The 20,282-nt window shown below is 41.1% G+C and overlaps 1 protein-coding gene across 2 annotated transcripts in view; it reads right to left on the reverse strand.

Annotated features, from left to right (window-relative positions):
* Window positions 1–1,689: 1,689 nt before the first annotated feature.
* The window catches only part of DCAF6 (DDB1 and CUL4 associated factor 6), a 134,436-nt gene continuing 115,843 nt past the window's right edge, over window positions 1,690–20,282 (reverse strand). For both annotated transcript variants that reach the window (XM_047077057.1, XM_047077056.1), the window contains 5 exons: window positions 14,097–14,235; window positions 12,241–12,397; window positions 11,516–11,604; window positions 9,305–9,410; window positions 1,690–2,150 (listed from right to left, as the gene is read on the reverse strand). In XM_047077057.1, the coding sequence (XP_046933013.1) occupies window positions 2,086–2,150; window positions 9,305–9,410; window positions 11,516–11,604; window positions 12,241–12,397; window positions 14,097–14,235 (556 nt within the window). In that variant the 3' untranslated portion in view covers window positions 1,690–2,085. The remainder of the gene's footprint in view (window positions 2,151–9,304; window positions 9,411–11,515; window positions 11,605–12,240; window positions 12,398–14,096; window positions 14,236–20,282) is intronic.

Here is a 20,282-nt window from a genome sequence, read left to right on the forward strand (position 1 = left end):
ACCGGGTCCCCAACATGCAGTGAGTCATGGAAGTGACCACGGAGGTGTCCCCTGTGCCTCCGTAGAATGTTTTCTCTTCGCGGCCTCCTTGACTGCTGGTCTGGCCCACCTGCTCCTTTGTAACATAAGGTACCAGATGCTGCAGAATTTAACAGGGTGGGGGGATAACTCCTTTGACAAGTACTGTTACATTTAAAAAGTTTGAAGGTTCCTAGCAAAAGTGAACAGGAAGTTCAGAGTTCCCATATGCCCCCTGCCCACCCCCCAGGCTCCCCTCCTACCGACAGTCTGTGCCAGAGTGGACAATTGCGATTTTATTTTCATTTTTTAAAATTTTATCGAGAGAGGGAGAGGGAAAGAGAGAGGATCTTACGCAGGTTCCACGCTCGGTACGGAGCCCGACGAGGGGCTCGATCCCATGACCCTGGGTCATGACCTGAGCTGAAGTCAAGGGTCGGTTGCTCAACTGACTGAGACACCCAGGCAGCCCTTGATTGTCTTCTATGCTCTTCCAGCCAAAGAGCTTCCTTGACCTCCCCCTCGAGCCTTCTAGTAGCCTCTGCCCCATGAGCCTTGCAGCACCTCTCTAGAGCATATCCGGCACGGTTTCGTTACAGTGCAAGGAACGACGTCGGTTTTTGTGCTTGTGGTAGTCACTTCAGTTGTTCTGTCAGGCCCTTCAACCTCCGTGGTTTCGTGTGGTCCCCACACAGCCCCTGGGACACAGGTGGTACCATAGGAATACGTCCATCTTACGGAGGAGGAGGCCAGCCCAGAGAAGTCAGATGGCTTAAACAGGTCACACAACTAATTGGGAATCAGAAGCGAAGACCTTTGTACTTCCCAGAAATCATGCAATTGTCCTGTTCGGCTACAGCTCGAATTCCTTTTCCCTTTACCATTCGCCACATCTCCTGACGTGAGAACGTGTCTGTCCCGTCCAGGGCAAGAGCTAGATGTTGAAGTCTACCTGAAGTTGCTGAGCCAGCAGAAGAGTTACTTTTCTTCCGTCCAAAAAGCCAGTCTGCCTTCTCTTGGTCGGTGTCCCTGGGCTTCCCGCCATCTTCTGCCGCCAGGCGAAGGGGCGATGCCTGGTCGCCGCGAGGGAGAGGGTGCTTCGCCCGCTACACCCGCGAGTCCATTCATGGCCCAGCCGGAGGAAGCGGCACGAAGGGGAGAGGAGGGAGGATGACAGCAGGGTGGCCTCTGCAGGGGTGGTTTCGGCTCAGAAGGTGCAGGCCTGGGTGGAGACGGCCTAAGGGGGGTGGAGTTGGACACCAGAGTTGAGGGGGACCCAGAATTACAAGACTGGACGGTCGACAGCTCGTGGCTGAAACCGAGAAGTTGGAGAGAAGAAGCCGGGGGGCCAGCGCTTTCGGGACGAGCTTGCGCTGGTCCGTCACATGAGCTACCCGTGATGCTCTGGGCCTGTTGCCGGCAGCCTAACTCCTGTACTTGGGTGAAGAGGGATCACGAACCATGAAAGATGGAGATTAGAGGTGAAGGTAACGTGCTCTGGAAGGAGAAATGAGAAAAGCTCCTCTATGTGATTCTAGCACACAGAAGTCACAACAGAAAAGGTTATCAGATCTAGAAAAGAATAGAGAAAGAGCCTTATGTTATAGAGAAGACTGGAGAATGTGGGTCGGGGTAGTAAGGCATTCAATGAAAAGTCAAATTCAGGACATCTTAAAACAACCAACTTCTTTTATTAGAAAGCAACAAACATGCAAATGGCAAGTGTAGAAATTTATCTGAACCAACATTTTCACTATAATGAAAATTACTCTCCACGTTGACCCAAGCTCTCCTATCCGAAGGTTAGGGAAAATATTGCACTTTGCATTTTCTAGCACTCCTCATACATGGCAAAAAGTTTTAAAAACATTTTGCTAGTTTTGTTTTACACGCTCTCCCAAATTCATGCACACAGTCATTCCAAACCAATGTCAGGTTATCCCCAAAAAAGGGAGAAACTCCAAAACACCATAACCTTAGAATTGCACTAAAGCTCCGTAAAGAGAAAATATAATCAATGTCTTATACAAATTTCAGACCATCTAAGTGCTTGCCAATAAGAGCTGGTTATTCCTCATCCTCATTTTCATTCTCCTGACCAGAACCTTCTGATCGGTCACCCTCCAGCCGGTCTGGAAAACACACAGAGGAGACGCACAAATAGAAACACTTTTAGAATTACGATTAAGATAATTTTCAATACCTTCTATTTGAAACCGATGAAAATGTATACATATGAACATATCATCGTGTAAACATCAGTTCACCTCCGTGTGTAGGGAAGCTATTTTTTGCCGCTAGAAGCAAATAAGAGAGTCCGGGAAACAGCACTATACCTTTGAACATGCATGTAATTCTAACCGTAATACAAATTAAAAAGAAAAACCCTAAGGATCCGGATATATCCCGGTCTACTGCGGAGTTTTCCAGATCGTGTTCCTTGGAGTCCAGGAGCCTAAGGAGGTGTCTCGTGACACCAGTAGACCGAGGGGGGCTGTGGGGGAACCCGGGGAACATTCCTAAGGATCTGTGTATTCTGTTGATAAAAAACATTTTTTCAGTTAAATATCTGCTATGTTCCAGGCGTCGTGCTAAGGATACAATGGTGACCAAAACAGACCCGCGGTCTCTGCCCTCGAGGGAATACGGGATGGTGAACTGGCGCGTGACACGGCCCGCTGTCCCCAACCGTCACGGTTTGCGCGTCTTGCTCCTCTGCTTGGGACCCTCGCCCCGTCCTGCAGCCGTAGAGCTTCTGCGCACCCACTCAGTGCGACCGTTATCCCGTGTGAAACGTTTCTGGGACTTTTCCAAACCCCCACTTGCAGAATGAGGAACTCCTTCCTCTACGTTCCATACTATCCCGTGTGTCCCGTATAAAGATGACCTAACTGCGGAGACAGGTCGTGTGTGTCTTCTTACAGACTAGACTTGAAGGGCTCTGAGCTCCTGGGAGGGTAGGAACTTTTTCTTTTTTCTTCTGTCCTCAGAGCCTGGTACAGCAATCCATGCATATAGGTTTTACTAGGATATGTTACGTTAGGTTATGTGAAGAAGGCCACTTTAAAAGCCCCTGTCACCACTAGCATGGAGCCCATTCTGTCACAGGAACACTCCCCCCAGGGCAGCGTGGAAAACACGGAGATCAGACGTGGGGGAGAGGTTCAGTCCCGGCTGTCAACAGCAAGGAGACTGAAGCCTGAGCTTTTACTTAGGACCTCCAGAGGTGTAAACTCTCCCACTGGGTCACTGGGTCCTAGGTCAACACCACCAAGAGCAGTGTACAGAGGGACTGTGTGCTTTCTGTCCAAGTGAATGAGACTAAATCCCCTCTGTGCTGACTCCATTTTGAAATCAAACTAATGAGATGATGTATATGATCTATAATCTGAACTACACAAGTTTTAGCTATTATTATATAGTACGTGTTCCATACACATTTGCAAAATAAATGAACCAAAATAAGGTTTGGATTGACCTTCGTGTATCAACCACTAAGGAATCCAAGCACAGTGGAAGAATTTCCGGTCAGTACTAACGAATGTTAGTATAAAAGAGATTATAATCTTTACATCGTGATACACTTTCACGAGGGAGCGAAACACGAAGTCGCTATCTGCCTCGGTAGATTGCCGTGAGTGGGAATCCTGGACACGGCTGACTATGTTCAACAAACCTATTCCTGTCCCACTGGAAGCACGAGGAAGGAGTGTCCGCCTGTTTCAAAGTGCGCCGGTTCTTACCCACATTCCTTTCGCTCGTCACACTATGCGTGAAGATGGGGAAACGGAGGGTCAACAAGAATTGTCACAGTCTTTAACTCAGGGAGTTTACGGTAGACAACAGACTTCTGCAGAGTCCAGAGCAAGCCGCAGAGTCAAGCGAGGGCCAAGAGAGTCTAGCACAGGCCAGCGAATGACTGAGCGTGGCTCCCGGAATGAGAAGAGGGCAGAACGGTGGTTCTTTTTTCAAGTCCATCACAGTCACTGCAGAGTCCTCTCTCAGAACATAAGCCCAATTTCTAAGAATAAAGGAAACCTTCTGTTCGTGAAGTCCCACCTCTCCGAGGCAGGGAAACCGCACCGCGGCTCAATGTTTACACCGACCTCTGGTTGGCAGTTACAGACCGGGGAGGCCTGACAAACCCTGTTCTTTGAAATGAAAACTGAAAATAATCGCTTCTAAATCCACTGTTTTTAAATGCAGACAGTACTGTGATAGGAAAAGGCAGGATAAAACGGTGGAGAGGGACAGGTTAGGTAGGACCCGGAGGCTCTGGGCAGGGAGGACCGAGTATTTTGGAACAGCGCTGGGAGTGTCTGACTACAGCCAACCCCCACAGGCACAAACAAGGTCCCTCTTAGGAATGTAACAAACGCCATCGGCTCCCCCTCAGGGCCCCCTCAGGAATTTGACAATCAAAATACCTAACTAGAAAAGCAAACCATAAAACGTGTGTTACAGGAGGGACAGTATGACTCCTCGTACAATGGAACCGAGTCAAGCAGGAACGGACGACCCAGCACCTAGAGCTGTCCAGCCAGTAAGGGTAGGACCTGAGAAGGAACAAGGGGGCGGGGAAGGGAGAGGCGACCAGAATCTTCCAGACAAAGGCCCTTGCCTACAGTCCCGGGCATTCGCTTTCAAATGTGCCCTGTCAAGAGAGCTTCATGCTCTTCTTCCTTCCTGCCCTTACACTCCGTAGACTTTGGCCTGCTGCTCCTTTTGTGTCGCCTCTAAGTTCTTCGAAGCGGCGAGACAAGGAACCCTGGGTACTGAGGTGAGAAATCCTGCAACGGTACCAAACTCTTTTTGTAAATAAGGTTTACGTTTGTGGGAAGTCTTTTTTATTCTTGTTAGGAATATTTCCTCAGGAAATTATTTTTGGTCGGGGAAATATGAAGAGATAGAGAGGAAAACAATTCCCCGAAGGAAACCTGTGTTCCACAAAAATATGTGCAGTTCTCCAGACCATCCTTCACAAAATTATTTATTTTTCTAAGAAAAAGAATAAATACGTGGCTTACTGTTAGAGATGTGACACTAGAAATTCATTCATTTATTCAACAGACATTTGATGAACAACGAATACGTGCCAGGCGCTGTTCTAGGAGTTAAATATCCAGCTATGAATAAGACAAACTAGGTCTCTGCTCTCAATGAGACCACTTCCTAAAGGGGAAAAGTCGGAAACAAGACAACCAACATTTTCCCCCTTTAATTTATAAGAAGGCAGCAGATACAGTAACGAAAAGTTGGGCTAAGTACTTGAGGAAAATAGGCAACGAACAGAGTGGGTGACTGAGAGGCAGGGCACGAGCGAGAAGGCACATGAAGCAACGTCACATTGGGTGCAGTGTCTACCGAGACTTTTCTAAGGAGGTGACGCTGGAGCTGAGGGCTCAACTGTATGTTCAGTTCAGGGCCAGAGTCCTTCAGGCAAAGGAAACGGTCAGTGAAAAGGTCCTAAATGTGCTAATAAGCTCGATCAGTCCGAGGAAAGAAGAGGCCGGCCGGCATGCTGAAACGCAGTGCGCTACGGGATAACTGGAATGACTGGAAGTCGCGGGCTGGCAAGGTTTAGATCATGTAGGACCTGGCAGACCAGGTCTTTTTTTTTTTAATAAAAATTTTTTAAAATCTTTATTTTTGAGAGAGCGAGTGAGCGCGAGAGAGCGCAAGTGGGGGAAGGGCAGAGAGAGAGGGAGACACAGAATCCAAAGCAGGCTCCAGGCTCTGAGCTGTCATCACAGAGCCCGAGGCGGGGCTCGAACTCACGAACCACGAGATCATGACCTGAGCTGCAATTGGACACTCAACCGACTGAGCCACCCAGGTGCCCCAGACCAGTCTTATTTTACGAGCAATGGGGATCCCCCAAGAATTTTAAGTGGGGTGACAGAGCCTAATTTATGTAAAAAAAGCGGCCAATAAACTGACTCGGGCAAATCCAGCCCATAGCCTATTTTTGCAAATAAACTTTTATTAAAACAGAGCCACGCCCATTCACCTACAGATTATGTGTGGCCACTTTTACACGACCACATCAGAGATGAGTAGCTACAACAGACACCAAGTGACCCACAAAGTCTATAATAGTTACTATTTTGCCATTTCAAGAAAAAATTTGCTGACCCACGTTTTAAAAAAGATCCCTCTGGCCACCCTATGGAAATCAGACCGTGTGAAGGCGGGGGTGGGAGCAGGGAGACCAAGAGTAGGTGAATATGGCTATATTCCGAAGTAAAGTTACAACTGCTGACGCAGTGAACCTGTGCATAGGACTTGGCAAGTGCCGTGAGCTCAGTCGAGGTCGGGCTCTGGCACCAACCACGGAGGGCACCATGGCCACCTAGAGCTCCGTGGGCCAAGGCCCAGAGGTATGAAGGGAAGTATGTCAAGTGATGCTTCAGGGTTTCCTAAGTCATGCTAACACATCTGGACTCTGTCCTGAGAACATGAGAGGCACATTTTAAGGAGAGGAGTAAATTACCAGATACTGAGACATTCCAGAAGAGGTTAGAATGGTCCAAACACACAATTACCATCTCTCCAAAGTCTGTCAAAACTCCCAGGGGTCTCAGAACCGCCTTTACGTCTCAAGAGGTGGCTGGCCTGCACTAGAAGTCTTTGTAGAGGCCGCTTTTAGGCAAACAGGCTCGAGCAATGGACTGTTTAAGGGGCCCACAGCGACCACCTGGCTGGATACAGACAGGCCCAGCAGGCGACCCACCTCAAAATAGCCAGAGGCCCTAAGTGACCCATGGGCTCCTTACAACCAGGCACAGCTACCAATAAAGGGAAAATTCCACGGCAGCCACACCTCCTCATCTCCTCCTTTAAAAACAGCCTCCACCCACTGCCTCCTTGCAGACAGCTTCTCCTCTGCCTGCCTGCCCCCGCTCCCCAGCCACATATTCAGTAAACCTCTATCTCCTTTGTTCTGCCTCAGGTGAACTGCACCCCCCCTGCCGCACCCCCCCCCCCGCTTCTACCCGTTGCCCCACATTTGGGGGCCCCCATCCCAAGCATACACCACATTCAGACACCACAGTCTTTACTGCTGTACTCACGGGAGTGATTTTGCATGCTGTTTTGAAAATGCAGAAGCTCAAACCCTATTCAGATCAAATGAGTGAGAATCTTCAAGGGGTAGGACCCAAGTATTTGTAGTTGACAAAGCTGCACCGGGGATCTGAAGTGCAGCCTTCGCTGAAGATCACAGCTCCGCCAGGAAGAGGCCGCCCAGTACCTGTTCCCTGGGCCTCCCAGGAAGCCTTGTGGAGTAATGGAGGGGCTGGACTATTCTGGAGCTAGCCTGGGCTTACTTGATCGCCGTCCATCACTAACTCTCCTTGAGTACCTGCGCACGCTCATGGTACTCCAAGAACTGGAGACAAGGAGCAAAGGAGAGGAAAGGGGGGAATAACTGACTCGTCAAGTAACCTGATGTCTTAAGGATAAAAACAACTCTCGGGAACATCTTTCTTTCCAGTCTTTTACATAAGAGAAGCAAGAGGGTGAGCTGACTAAACCAATTAGAAGGTGTTTTCGGTTGACGGCAAAAAGAACCGGAAGCAAAGGAATCTTCACAGTATGAGACATCTTCTCTAACACTCAAATCAAAGGAGGCCAGTAGTAGCTGTTGGCGAACAAACCACGTGAGCACCCGTACAAAACAGATTCTGCACAGACCAGAGAAGAATGTTTTCCACAGAAAAACTAAGGAAGAGCCCTTCGCCAGATAAACTCTTCAGAACAAGCAAGTTTTAAGAATCCTAATTGGCAAATGTTCTAGAAAAGCTGCCTTCTCAAGTCTGAAATCTAGATGAATTTTAAGGATTACTCACTGTTATTGAAGAAAATGGATCAAAAATCTTAGTCATTAATGTGATAATACAGGAGCCTAAAAGCTACTGCAAAAATATTTGGTTGGACTACTAACATTTTCTGTTTACGTTCCGTGTTTATTTTTTGTTTTGACCATTTGAAAATCTCATTCTTTCCTGGTAGTAGTTAATATTTACAATTTCATGATTTTCTCCCCATCTCGTATGAGTTTCTTTCAATTCTTTAGATGTGCTCCACACTCTTTCTCCTCCAGGACTTCGAAAAATGCTACATACCCTTTACTTTGCCTGGAATATTTGTCCCTACTCTCTCTGAGGAAGTGATATTTAATCCACCGCTTACAAAGACCTGAAGGATAAGCAAAATGATCCTAACGAAGAGTGAGGATGGGAGGGGGACAGCATGATGATAAAGATCCTGAGGTGGAAAAGAGTTTGACATGCCCCCAAATTCAAAAAGGGCCAGAGTGGATGGAATGGACACAGAAGGAGAAAATACTGTGAATGAGCCTGTAAAGAAGCTTGAGATCAGATCACCCGGGTGGCTGTGTGTCATATTTCTGATCTGAACGTATTCCTACAAGTGAACTTTCTAGGTCAAAGGGGAGTAAGGGCATGGAACTCAGTTTCACACCTAGGCTTCACCATTCATCAGCTGTATGAGCTGGGGCGAGCTATTACGAATAAATAACCCGACTTTCTAGAGGGTTGGAGCTCATTGGGAAACATCTGTGAAATGACTAGTATGGTGCCTGACACATTACAGGTACTCTAGAAACGATGGCCGCTGTTATTATTAATAGGTAATACCCAACATATGAAGACATTTAATTTGTGAAATCAGTGAAGAACAACAAACGCTGTCTCGTTTGATAAATGTACTTTGTTTACAATGGACACTGGATCTTTTCTACTGTTATGAACAGATTATATTCACTTCCTTCTTGAATATTAATTGTAATATATACGATTTTGTGTTTCTTTGGCATTGAACCTCACGGTTTATCATCGAAAACAAAAAGTATTTAAAAACCCATACTGAGGTATCTGTTTCGACCTTCACAGTAGCATGTAACACTTATTTTTGTCTGGGCTAGGAGTAATTTTGACCACATCTACCATGAAAGGGTACCTTACTGTAGAACATAGCGTAAGGTTTATGGTATGATCCTCCACCCTGAGAAGAGAAGCACAGCTGATAAAAGTTTTTAAGTGACTCTGTCTTTTCATTTGGACGCTTTTCAATAAATTTGGTTCATGAGGAAGTAAGTTGACGGTACTAAGATCCAGGGTTCACAGAACTCCTCGCTCAGGAATTACATTGCCCTCGTTTTGTGGTTAAAGGAAATTATACAAATCACTTTGAAGCAGATCTTAAACAATAGCATGTTTTTCAAATGTAACAATGGTTTGAATAATACAATGACAGTCCTTACCAGCTCTGATATGATTCAGTGAAGCCAACATCCTCAACATGAAAGAGGCTGGGACTGTGATGGTGTTTCTAGTCTCCTCCAGCATGAGTTCGTTTCGAGTTATAACCTGAGGCAAGTTAAACAACCAGGTCAGAAGCAATGAAGTAACTATATGTTCCCATGAAGATTAGGAGAACAGTAAAAAAATTAGCACGTCCTAAGAGGAATTACTTCATTCTTTCCATGTACGCTGTGTATATTTCCACCCTAAGGCTACTCGATGCCAGGTAATTAACTTGCAGTGAGGGAGTAACACCACAGAACGCTACTCTTTCAACTGGCAGCAAAGAGAAAGGTCACACTTTGAGGCTACTTAAAACATTCAAGAATTCAATGAATTTTTTCTTGTAACTTGTTTCCCCGAGCAGTCTACCTTGTGTCTGCTCATTATTTTCCCCTACGGCAGAGCTGATGCTCTTAGTGACGGAGGGGTGTGAAATTACTATCCCTGGGTCATTTGGATCTCTGGAGAAAACGTTACCTTGACTGAGGCAAAGTAATCTTGAAAAATAAAGTTTTAGATTAAGAGTTACCAATGAATTGTATCTTAAGTACCAAGAACAGGACTAAATGATTACCCATAAACACCTAGGAATCTACTATACAGTCATGAGCAAAGGGGGAAAAAGAAAGAGGGAACCGCAAAGCGTGTGGCAAAGGAAAAAAGAAAGAAAGGAAAGCAGGAGAGTAAGAGAAAGATGCTAATGTCATCAATGGTTCCCCAGTGATTTACACACTTTCAACTCATGGGGCCCCCCCAGGGCCCTTTATAATCTTGCCCCAGGGAGCTGCTTTCTTACCCACTCCCCCCTGGTTCGTTATTTACCTACCTTAGGACACCTTGGGACATGCTGATCCCTCATCTCAAGTACTCCTTAGCTCCCTGTCTGCCTGGTGAACTCTGTCCAATTTGTACTTCCTCTGCAAAGACCCCCCCATCCCATCTACCCCATGTATAAGCACCTCTGCTCCTTGTCACAGGCTTCCAGAACACTGTGTGTGCCTCCCTACATTCTGGCTGACTGTTCACAAGTCTGTCTTTCCCACCAGCCTAAAAGCTCTGAGGGAAGGTTTATTTTTTAAAATTCATGAGGGCTCCTGGGTGGCTCAGTCAGTTGGGCATCCGACTTTAGCTCAGGTCATGATCTCGCAAGTTTGTGGGTGCAAGGCCTGCGTTGGGCTCTGTGCGGACAGCTCAGAGCCTGGAGCTTGCTTCGGATTCTGTGTCTCCCTCTCCCTCTGCCCTCCCCGGCTTGCGCTCTGTCTCTCTCTCTCTCTCTCTCTCAAAAATAAACAACAAAAAAAAGTTAAAAAAAAACAAAAATAAAAGAATAAAATTCAGCACTGTGCCTGACATAGAAGTTATAAATGTCTACTAGAAAGCAGATGTGGGAACTGTGCCGTGAACTGTCAACCCTGGTCTAGAGCTCTGGCTTTCTAACTAACATTTCTCAGTAATGGACCCTCACTTTATGTTTTTAAGAGAACACAGCATCTACTTGAGCTGCATTCACAGAATGCAGAAACTCACAGAAACTCACCAGTTAAGTCAGGAGCTAACTGATTAATGCCATGGACCCTTATTTTCGTAAGAAATCTTCTATGAAAACCCACTAATAAAAACCCCAGCTAAAGTTAGGGAGGAAAAGCCCAGAATTCAGCGTTTGTGTCATCCACCTTCCCTCTTCTCATCCCACAAAAAACCTACAGCTTCACACAACCCAGTTTGAAAGCTGTTGGTTTAACAAGGAGCTGAAGAAATCTAAAATATAACAAAAAGGAAAAGATTCTCCAGTCATTTGTTCTGCTACTTATTTGGCTGTGATTATGGAGGGCAGCCAGAGTAAAACTATTTTCTTAAAAGGACAGAAGGTTTTTTAAATGACTCTTCATTGCAAAAGCACAGATAGTCAATCTGTTTTTCTTAAACTATAATACACTTAATCTGGTATTACCGATGATCAGTATTACAATTATCAAAATACTCTGATTTTTACTTCTCTATTATTATAGGCATGTTATTGTTTCTTTTTCTTAAAATTCGACCTCCTCTATTAAATAAACTTGTTTATGTTACCAACTAATAATGAGCTGATGGGAGTCTTCTTAAGAAAGCATTTCAGGAATAAAGTGACATACACTCATTATAATAAGTATAAGTAAAAAACTTACTTCATCAGCAAGTTTTCGGTTAAAAATCCTGGACTCTTCTAGTGGTGACCAGATCTTTATGTCATAATCTATGCCAGATGAGGCTAGAACTAGAAATAAAATGTGCATATTAATATAAAGCATAAAAACAAGCCATTAAGACATGCATATATGATGCATGTATATATATGCATGTATGTATATGCATATACACATATGTACATGTACAGCAAAACTGAGCTGGAATGGAAATTGTACTGATATATTTGTTAACTGAAAATATGATTTTGAAGATTTTCTAAAAGTTACCCTGGAATATAATTTTAAGACTATCTTGAAATCACTCAAATTTCTTTCTTTTCCATCGCTCTTTTATGAGAAACATGGGCAATGTCAAATGGAAGGCAAGAACAAGCCACGCTCTCTCGTTCTGGTACATTAACTTGGCCACGGGAAGACGAAAAAGGCTTGGAGATTGAGTTTGGGGAAGTAATGCAAAGTTCAGTCGGCCAAAGCTCTTGCAACTGATAATACTTAGAGGAAATATTAGCAGGATAAACTATCTCCCCATACTTTCTGCCAAAAGGAGGTTCTAAGTGTTTTTTGATTGAAACCCAATGAGAGTCATAACTGACTCTAGTGGCTGCCTTCTAGGATAATATGCATTATTTTTATATTAAAAACTAGCACAAAACTGGAGCTGATGTACAGATTTCTAGCCTTTGCCTTGTAAACGGCCATCTTACTTGGGTCAAACGGATGTGGCTGCAGGCAGTTTACCACATGATTATCAGCTTCCAGAAGCATTAAATGCTCAGCAGTGTGACGATCCCAGATGAAGATATGGCCACAATCAGAACCACTCATTACAAAATTAGCACCCCAGAAATTGGCTTCTTTTATCTAAGGGTTTAGAAAAAGGAAATTAGAAGAAAACTCAAATCAGAGTTATTAAAACAAAGACTTATTCTATTCTGCAACTGAAAATATTAGAAAAGAATAAAAAAATAGAAGAGAATCTTTGTCTTCTATTACTTTAAAAATGATACAGATTTTTCAGCAAGCATGATATGGCACTAAGTAATGAAAAGTTCCCCGTGAACACAGAGATTCTGCTCTGTTCAATGCTATATTTATAGGGCCTAAAACAGTACTTGGCGACACTAGGTGCTGAATTAGTAACTGCTAAATGAATGAATGGGATTTCTGGGACTGGGCAGTGTAATGGAAACTTCTATATATGTTGCTGACCTTTCCAAAAATGGTTTCCATTTTAGGTTTATAATAAAAACAGTTCATAGAAAAAAACGAATAGTTCCTTTTTCTATTTTGCTTTATGATAAAAGAACAAAAAGTACCAATCTTTTTATTAGCTATTCTCCCGCAACTGAGAAAGGATATAGCGTATTTACTTTTATGAAGCAACGAGACAAAGGAATAGGATATACTGGAATGGTTGTGACGCCATATGGATGATTTTGAATAAACCATCCAAAAATCTTTGTAGTTCAGGATTTTTTCGATCATTTCATCAGTAGCTGCCACTTTGCTATTTTTGCCAAAACAAAAGGGGAAGCCAGTTTTGTTGTTGCTTAGCGCTACTGTTATATTTACTTTTCTTTTTTTTTCATTCCTATCTCCAATGGTTTTCATCTAAAATTTTAACCACAAAGTATAAGAAATGTACATTGATCGCTTCTATTGATAATAAGCATTCAGTTTAGAATGATTAAATCGATACTACCAATGATACCTATAGAGAGAGCTAATTATTTCCCTACCCCAAATAACTTTTTTGTTAAGGAAGCTCTACACACAACGTGTGGCTTGAACTCAGGACACCAATATCAAGAGTCACACATTCTACTGGATGAGCAGGTATTCACACAACGTAACTTTTTGCCTTTACTCTGAAGAGTAGATTAAAACTAATTCTATAGGTACTTTTGGATAACTCAATGAATGTATGAGGACAACACTTTCTAAATATGAATGGTTCAGAGTTAACAGTTATGCTAATCATCTTGCAAGATCTTCTTAGTATGACACTGGGTATATAGACTTGTGGATTGTAAGACTTGCACAGATCTTAGAGATCATCTGGTCTATTCTTATTTCATAAAGGCGGACACTAAAGTCTAGAGAGACAAAGTGACTAAAGCAAATCTTCACTTGTCAATCTTAAGAGTTATAATTAAAGTCATTGGACTACATTTTGCAATGAGCCTGGATTTCATATATCTAAATCTTCCTCTCCAAACCAACAAAGGGTGCTAATACAAGCTAAAAACAAAAAAAAATCTACTAGGCCGGTAGACAGCAAGTGTGAGAAAGCAAGAAAGACACAACTGTTACTCGTACCAGCTAAAAAATTTTCAATTCTACAATATTTCCTCAGTAGGGCAGAATTTTCTTTAAACAGTAATGGTCTGGCAATATATTCTAGGACTAAAAGAACCATGTTTGGGTAAAGAGGTAACTGCTAAGGTACAATAATGCTATACAGGAAGCACACTGGCAACATAGGAAGATCATCGTTATGGAAAAAAATTCATGTTATGAATCTGCAATTTCTCCAAAGAGTGCCATGAGCATTTGGTACCATTGTCCTGGAGTTGCGATGGCCCTTATAAACCATCTTTACTAGTGGCCTTCTAATGTTCAAAGTATCCAATTCTTCCATTTCTTTCCTTTCTTTTCTCCGCCTGAAGAACTCCTGAATGCGGGCAACAGCAGAGCGTCTACGAATTACATATTAAAAGAAAAAACAAAAATAAATGAAAAAAAAAATCCACAGGCCACTACAGAGTAAAAACGAGGAACATTAAAATACGGTAAAGTCTAGAAAACATTTAAACTAAACATTATCTCAATAAGGCATCCCCAACCAAAGCATAAAAAGGCAAACACAACAGTGAGACTACATCAGACTAGTTGAGTTACTAAAAATATTTTAGTGAAAAGATCACTTAGAAATTTGGTACTGGTTGAGAGTAAAGGAAATCGCATGCGGCACACTGGTTTTTAAAGGGCTATTTTATAAAAACATAATATAGACAAAATTAATAGGCAATTTACTACAAATATAACAAATCCTATTCAGTATCATTTTTCTTCTCCATATTAGGAAATGTAAAGGCATAAAGAGAAACGAGGAGAAACAAAGGGTAACATATAATAGTGGGTAAACTTGTTTTGAGTGTTTGTTCACGATGTTCCCAGCAAAGAACAGACTAGTCAAGAAAAAGAGAACAGTAATATATATACAATAAAACAAGGACTTTCAGATGGATTCTATTCTATACGGAGTCCATATTATAGATTTGGAGCTAATGAGGCAGACTCTCCTCTCCTCAGAACTGAGTTGGTTACAGAGCTGGAGACTGAAGAATAATGGGTTCTCTTTAAGGCTAATTTAACTATTAGAAGAAACTTTTCCTAACATATGATATACTTAATAAGTTTGTTAGTTTTGTTATTCAAAACACTGTCTTTTGGAGCACCTGGGTGGCTTAGTCGGTTAAGCGTCTGACTTCAGCTCAGGCCATGATCTCGCAGTCCGTGGGTTCGAGCCCTGCATCAGGCTCTATGCTGACCAGCTCAGAGCCTAGAGCCTGCTTCAGATTCTCTGTCTCCCTCTCTCTCTGCCCCTCCCCAGCTTGCTCTCTGTCTCCCCATCTCTCTCAAAATCATTATATTTTGACATATAATAGACCAAAAAGTTCTACAAATCAGTAAGAAAAATGAACACTGCAACAGAAAAATAGGCAAAGGACAGGAGTAGGGAAACTACAGAAGAAATGAATAGTCAGCAAATGTACAAAAGGATACTGAGACTCACTTATAATAAGATAAAAATAAAAATAAATTGAGGGGCGCCTGGATGGCTCAGTTGGTTGGGTGTCCAACTTCAGCTGAGGTCATAATCTCCCAGTTTGTGGGTTCAAGCCCCACATCAGGCTCTGTGCTGACAGCTCAGAGCCTGGAGCCTGCTTCGGATTCTGTGTCTCCCCCTCTCTCTGCCCCTCCCCTGCTCACATTGTCTCTCTCTCTTTCTCTCTCAAAAATAAACAAGAAACATTAAAAAAACTGACTTCTTTGTACATCTACCAGATCAAAAAGATTTTAATGTCTATCAGACTGCCAGTACAGAAAACAAACGCTACTGGCAGGGGTCTGGAAGTGGTTCTATATAGCAAAAACAGAGTGAACTCCTTCACTGCAAATTTTTCATTGAAGAACACATACATGGGAAGGCATAAAATCCTAAGTGTGTAGCACAATGCATTTTCACAAATGAAACAAGCCCATGTAACCAGCACCAGAATGGAGCAACAGAGCATAACCAGAGTTCCAGATTTCTCCTAGTGCTTCATTCCCACCATCCCTCTGCCCTTAAAGGAAACCACTATTCTGACTTCGAACAGTATGAATTACCTCTGCACGTTTGTGAACACTAATTAAATGGAATCAGAGGAGATATATTCTTGTGTCTAGTTTCTTTAGCTCAACATTATGTTTGTAAGACTCATCCATGTTGTTTTACTTAGCTGTAGTAACTCATCCCCTTTGCTGTCGACTACTACTTTGTATAAATATATTATAACTTATGTATTCATTCAACTGTTGGCGGACACTGGGTTGTTCACAGTTTTTGATTACTGAGTTAGTGCTACCATCAGTGTCGGCTCATGTCCTCGGCAAACATATGTACCTATTTCTGCTGGGTATATATCTAGGCGTAAAAGGGCCGGACCGGAGCATGTGCATATGTTCACCTTTAATAGAAACTTTCAAACAATTTTCCAAAGTGGTTACACCAACTTATACTCCCACCAGCAATATACTGAGTTCCTGTTCACTACAAATTAAATAGTATCTATTAAAATTTTAAATGAATTTGCTTTGATGCAATTTTACTTTTAAAGAATGTATACTGTACAAAACTTAAGCAAATATACAAACATATATACATATATACATATATATGTGTAATATAAGTTTTTGCTGTACTACTTTGAGAAAGATTGGAAATAATCTAAATTTTATGTGGAAAGGATAGATTAAATAATGTTACATCCATACATTGGAATACTTACACCACCATTAAAAAAGATAAGGAAGATCCATAAAATAACCACATGAATAATGTTGGTATTATACTGCCAAAACTGTAACATAGGTTAATGAATAATTCTTAGAGAAAAAATTCTATATATGCATAGAAAGGGTCTAGAAAACGGACACCAAATTGTAACACGTTTTTAAAACAATTATGTAACAATTTTGTACTCCCACTTTTATAATAAAAAGGTATTTTCTTTTTCATAAAAGGATATACCATAAGTTATACAGGCTTATTTAGAAGTGCTTTAAAAACTTTATCCTATGCTTTGTATATCTAATAAAAGGGGGCACAGGGATACACATACATTTTAGAATCAGATATAATTAGAAACTTCCAGGCAAAAAGATGACATATTTAGCTTATTACGATTTTCTGATTGGGAGCTGATAATAAGAAGGGTTGAGAGTTCAAACGCTCTCAAAAAAACCCCACAATTAATATGTTGGATCTTTCTTTTTTCCTGAATTGGAAGAAAAGTCACTCTGAATCAGTTAAAAATATATGATTAGCAAAAAAACCAATAAAGAAAAAAACTCTTTTGCTAACAAAGCAGAATATCAGGTAGCAGAGGAAACAGCAATGACCTTGCCGACAAACCAAGGGCCTCAGAGCTATAAATGAAAAATAAATGATATGACAAATTATGAATTTAGATAGAAGCTCAAATTACTTAAAACAAAATGTGTGGGCAAAATTATAAAGCTAAATGATTAATGAAGTAGTAATAATAAAGAACTAGTGAAGACAGTACCAGGTCAAAAATGTTCATTTCATTTAAAAGTTAGCTCTAGAATATGGTCTAATTTACTGCTTAGTGTTTGTTTGATCTGACCATCCTGATTTCAAAATCTGGATGTCAAGTTATATGGTTTGTATTATATAGTTCTGATCTAAAATTAGGGCACCTGCCACCATGTCACCACAGGAAAACTATCTAAGAGAAAAAGCTTCAAGTGCAGAAATTTCAAATTAGAGAATAAAAAGTAACTGTGGGCGCCATATCTACATATACAATCAGGTAATGTCCAACTCAGCTGACATTTCTAAAGAAATGATCTTAGAATGAATACACTGAAACAACTTTCCTAGAGGATATTTCACAGGAAACACTGAAAAAATATTGGTCATTGAAAATAATTCATACTTTATTACTTTGCAAATTTGATCAAATGAAAATCAAAATGACACATACATATGAAGAACACCAATCAGCAAACAAGTATTTATTAAAAGCCTACCATTTGCAAAGTTGTTTGGGGGAATATCAGTTATTCTTTTATAAGAGCTTAGGCTAGTTTTGGAGCACAGTTTAAAAGTCATAAAAGGCATTATAAAGTTAAATAAGCATATACAATTTCAGAAGTGAACAATAAAATAATGAGTATAAATCCCAACCCAATGGGAAAAAAAATAAAGAAAAAGGCAAAACCAAAAAAAAAGGATAAAAAACTTAATTCCCAAAAAGGCAAGAAAGTAAAAAAATAAATAAATAAAACAGGATAATTAGAAGACGTTGGAAAGTTTAAATATAGCCATAATGATAGTAGATTTAAATGACTAAATTCACCAATGGAGAAGAAAGAGAATGTCTAGGATACACCTCAAGTATGAGGACAAGGAAAAGCTTCAAGTGAAAGGGTCTTACACAAATACTAATCAAATGAAAGGTGGCTTAGCTACATTAATATCAGACAAAACAGATGAGGATAAAAAGCATTAAGCATTAGATGAGGATAAAAAGCATTAAGAATAGAGACGATTACTAATACATAAGAAGTTCAATTTACCAGGAAGATGTAACAATTTAACATATATGCACTCAGTAGCCTCAAAAATGCATTTTAAAAGAAAATGACATAACTGCAAGGAGAATGAGACAAATCTTCCAATACAGTGAAGACTTTAACACACCTCTCTCGCTACTTTGTAAGTCAAGCTGACAAAAACACACCAACAGCAAAGATATAAATTTTAACACAATGAACAGTCTTGATCTAATGGTCACATATGAAATTCCACATTAAAAATTAGAGTAATATTCTCTTCAAGGGCCCATGAAAGATTTACGAATTTGACATGTACAAGGCCACAAAGGCAGTTTCTACAAATTTCAAAGAATGCATCTAACACCAACTACATTCTCTGATCACAAGTCAGATGTTAATGAAAAAAAGCTAAATTTTTACAACTTAATTTAGAAAAAAAAGAAAAAAAACTATAAAATAATCTCAAAGAAAATAGAAGAAAGGAAATGATAAAGAGAGAAAAAGGAGAAATAAAAAACAAAAAGAATAACAATATAGAGTTCCGCCATGATGATGAAGAAAAAATTAAGGGGGTTTAAATAAATAATGTTATGAATGAAAAGGTCATTATAACTCAAGACAGTAGAAATGAAATAGACAATAAATACTATAATAACAAATTTCCAACCTTAGATGAATTGACACATTTTTTAAAAACCTCTTAAAACTGACTAAAGAAGAAAGAGATCATGCAAATAGTCTACAGCTATTAAAGAAGTAAAATAATACTTAAAAACCATCTCCAAAAGAAAAAAACTAGGTCCAGCTGGTGTTATAGGTATAATCTACTAAACTTTTAAAGAAAAGATCATTCCAACCTTATACAAACTCTACCAGGGAAAGGAAAAATAGGAAACATTTTTCTACTTATGTTTAGTGTAACTTTTTACCAAAAATAGGATGAGGAAAATATAAGAAAAAAATTTCATTCCAAATATAGATACAAAAATCCTTCGCAAAATATCAGCAAATCAAATCCAACAATGTATCAGAAAGATAATACATCATGATCAAGTTAGGTTTATCCCAGGAATACAAAGATTGTTTAACTCAGTTCTGTATGTAAGGATCTTGAAAGTCCTTACTCCAAACTCACAAGTAAAAAGCTGAACAGACTGAAAAATCAACAACTCCTCTTGGATCTGTAAGAAAGGGGAGGACACAGGACAAACTGCTGTCCCTAACACTGGAGAGAAAAACAGACAACAGGGAGTCATAGCTTAGCAAAGAAGAGACTTGAAGGAAAGAACACCTGAACTGTGATTGAGGGACTGCTGGAGGCTCAGTGTGGACAGCTCTAAGAGTTAAAAACGCCAGGGGAACCCAGTCATAGGGTGCCCCCCACCCCCAATATTTTCAGATTTACCTCCAGGAGCCAGACCAGATTGCCACACTAAATACTGGAGAAAAATCCCCTTGAGTTTCTGGCAGGGAGAGGGTAAGAGGAAGTATTCTGAAATATGCCAGAGCATTCTCTTCTTCTTATAAGGTCTGCTCTTAGTTGGAAACTAGTTAACCAGAGTCCAATGTGCTGGGGTACTATCAGAGCCCAACTAACCTAGGGGAGGGAAATAGCCAACTACAGCTCTCTACAGGATGACCCTGGTCATCCTAGCCCACCTAAAGGGAAAGAAAAAAATAACCTAATGAACACTTGTAAAGTCCAGAGATGTATGTTCACTAAAAGACTGAGAACGAATCATAAGATTAAGAATGCTTCCTCTCCCCCACGCCTTACAACCACATTGCTAAAGGTTTACAGCAGTTCCTTTTACACAGAACGCTATACACATTTGAAGAGACAGAGAAAGCATCAGAACCGGACATGACAGGGATGTTGGAATTATCAGGCCAG

This window comes from Lynx rufus, unplaced genomic scaffold, assembly GCF_022079265.1.
Source record: "Lynx rufus isolate CCGP_SWC_20201006 ecotype Redwood Valley unplaced genomic scaffold, mLynRuf1.p SCAF_15, whole genome shotgun sequence".
NCBI lineage: Eukaryota > Metazoa > Chordata > Mammalia > Carnivora > Felidae > Lynx > Lynx rufus.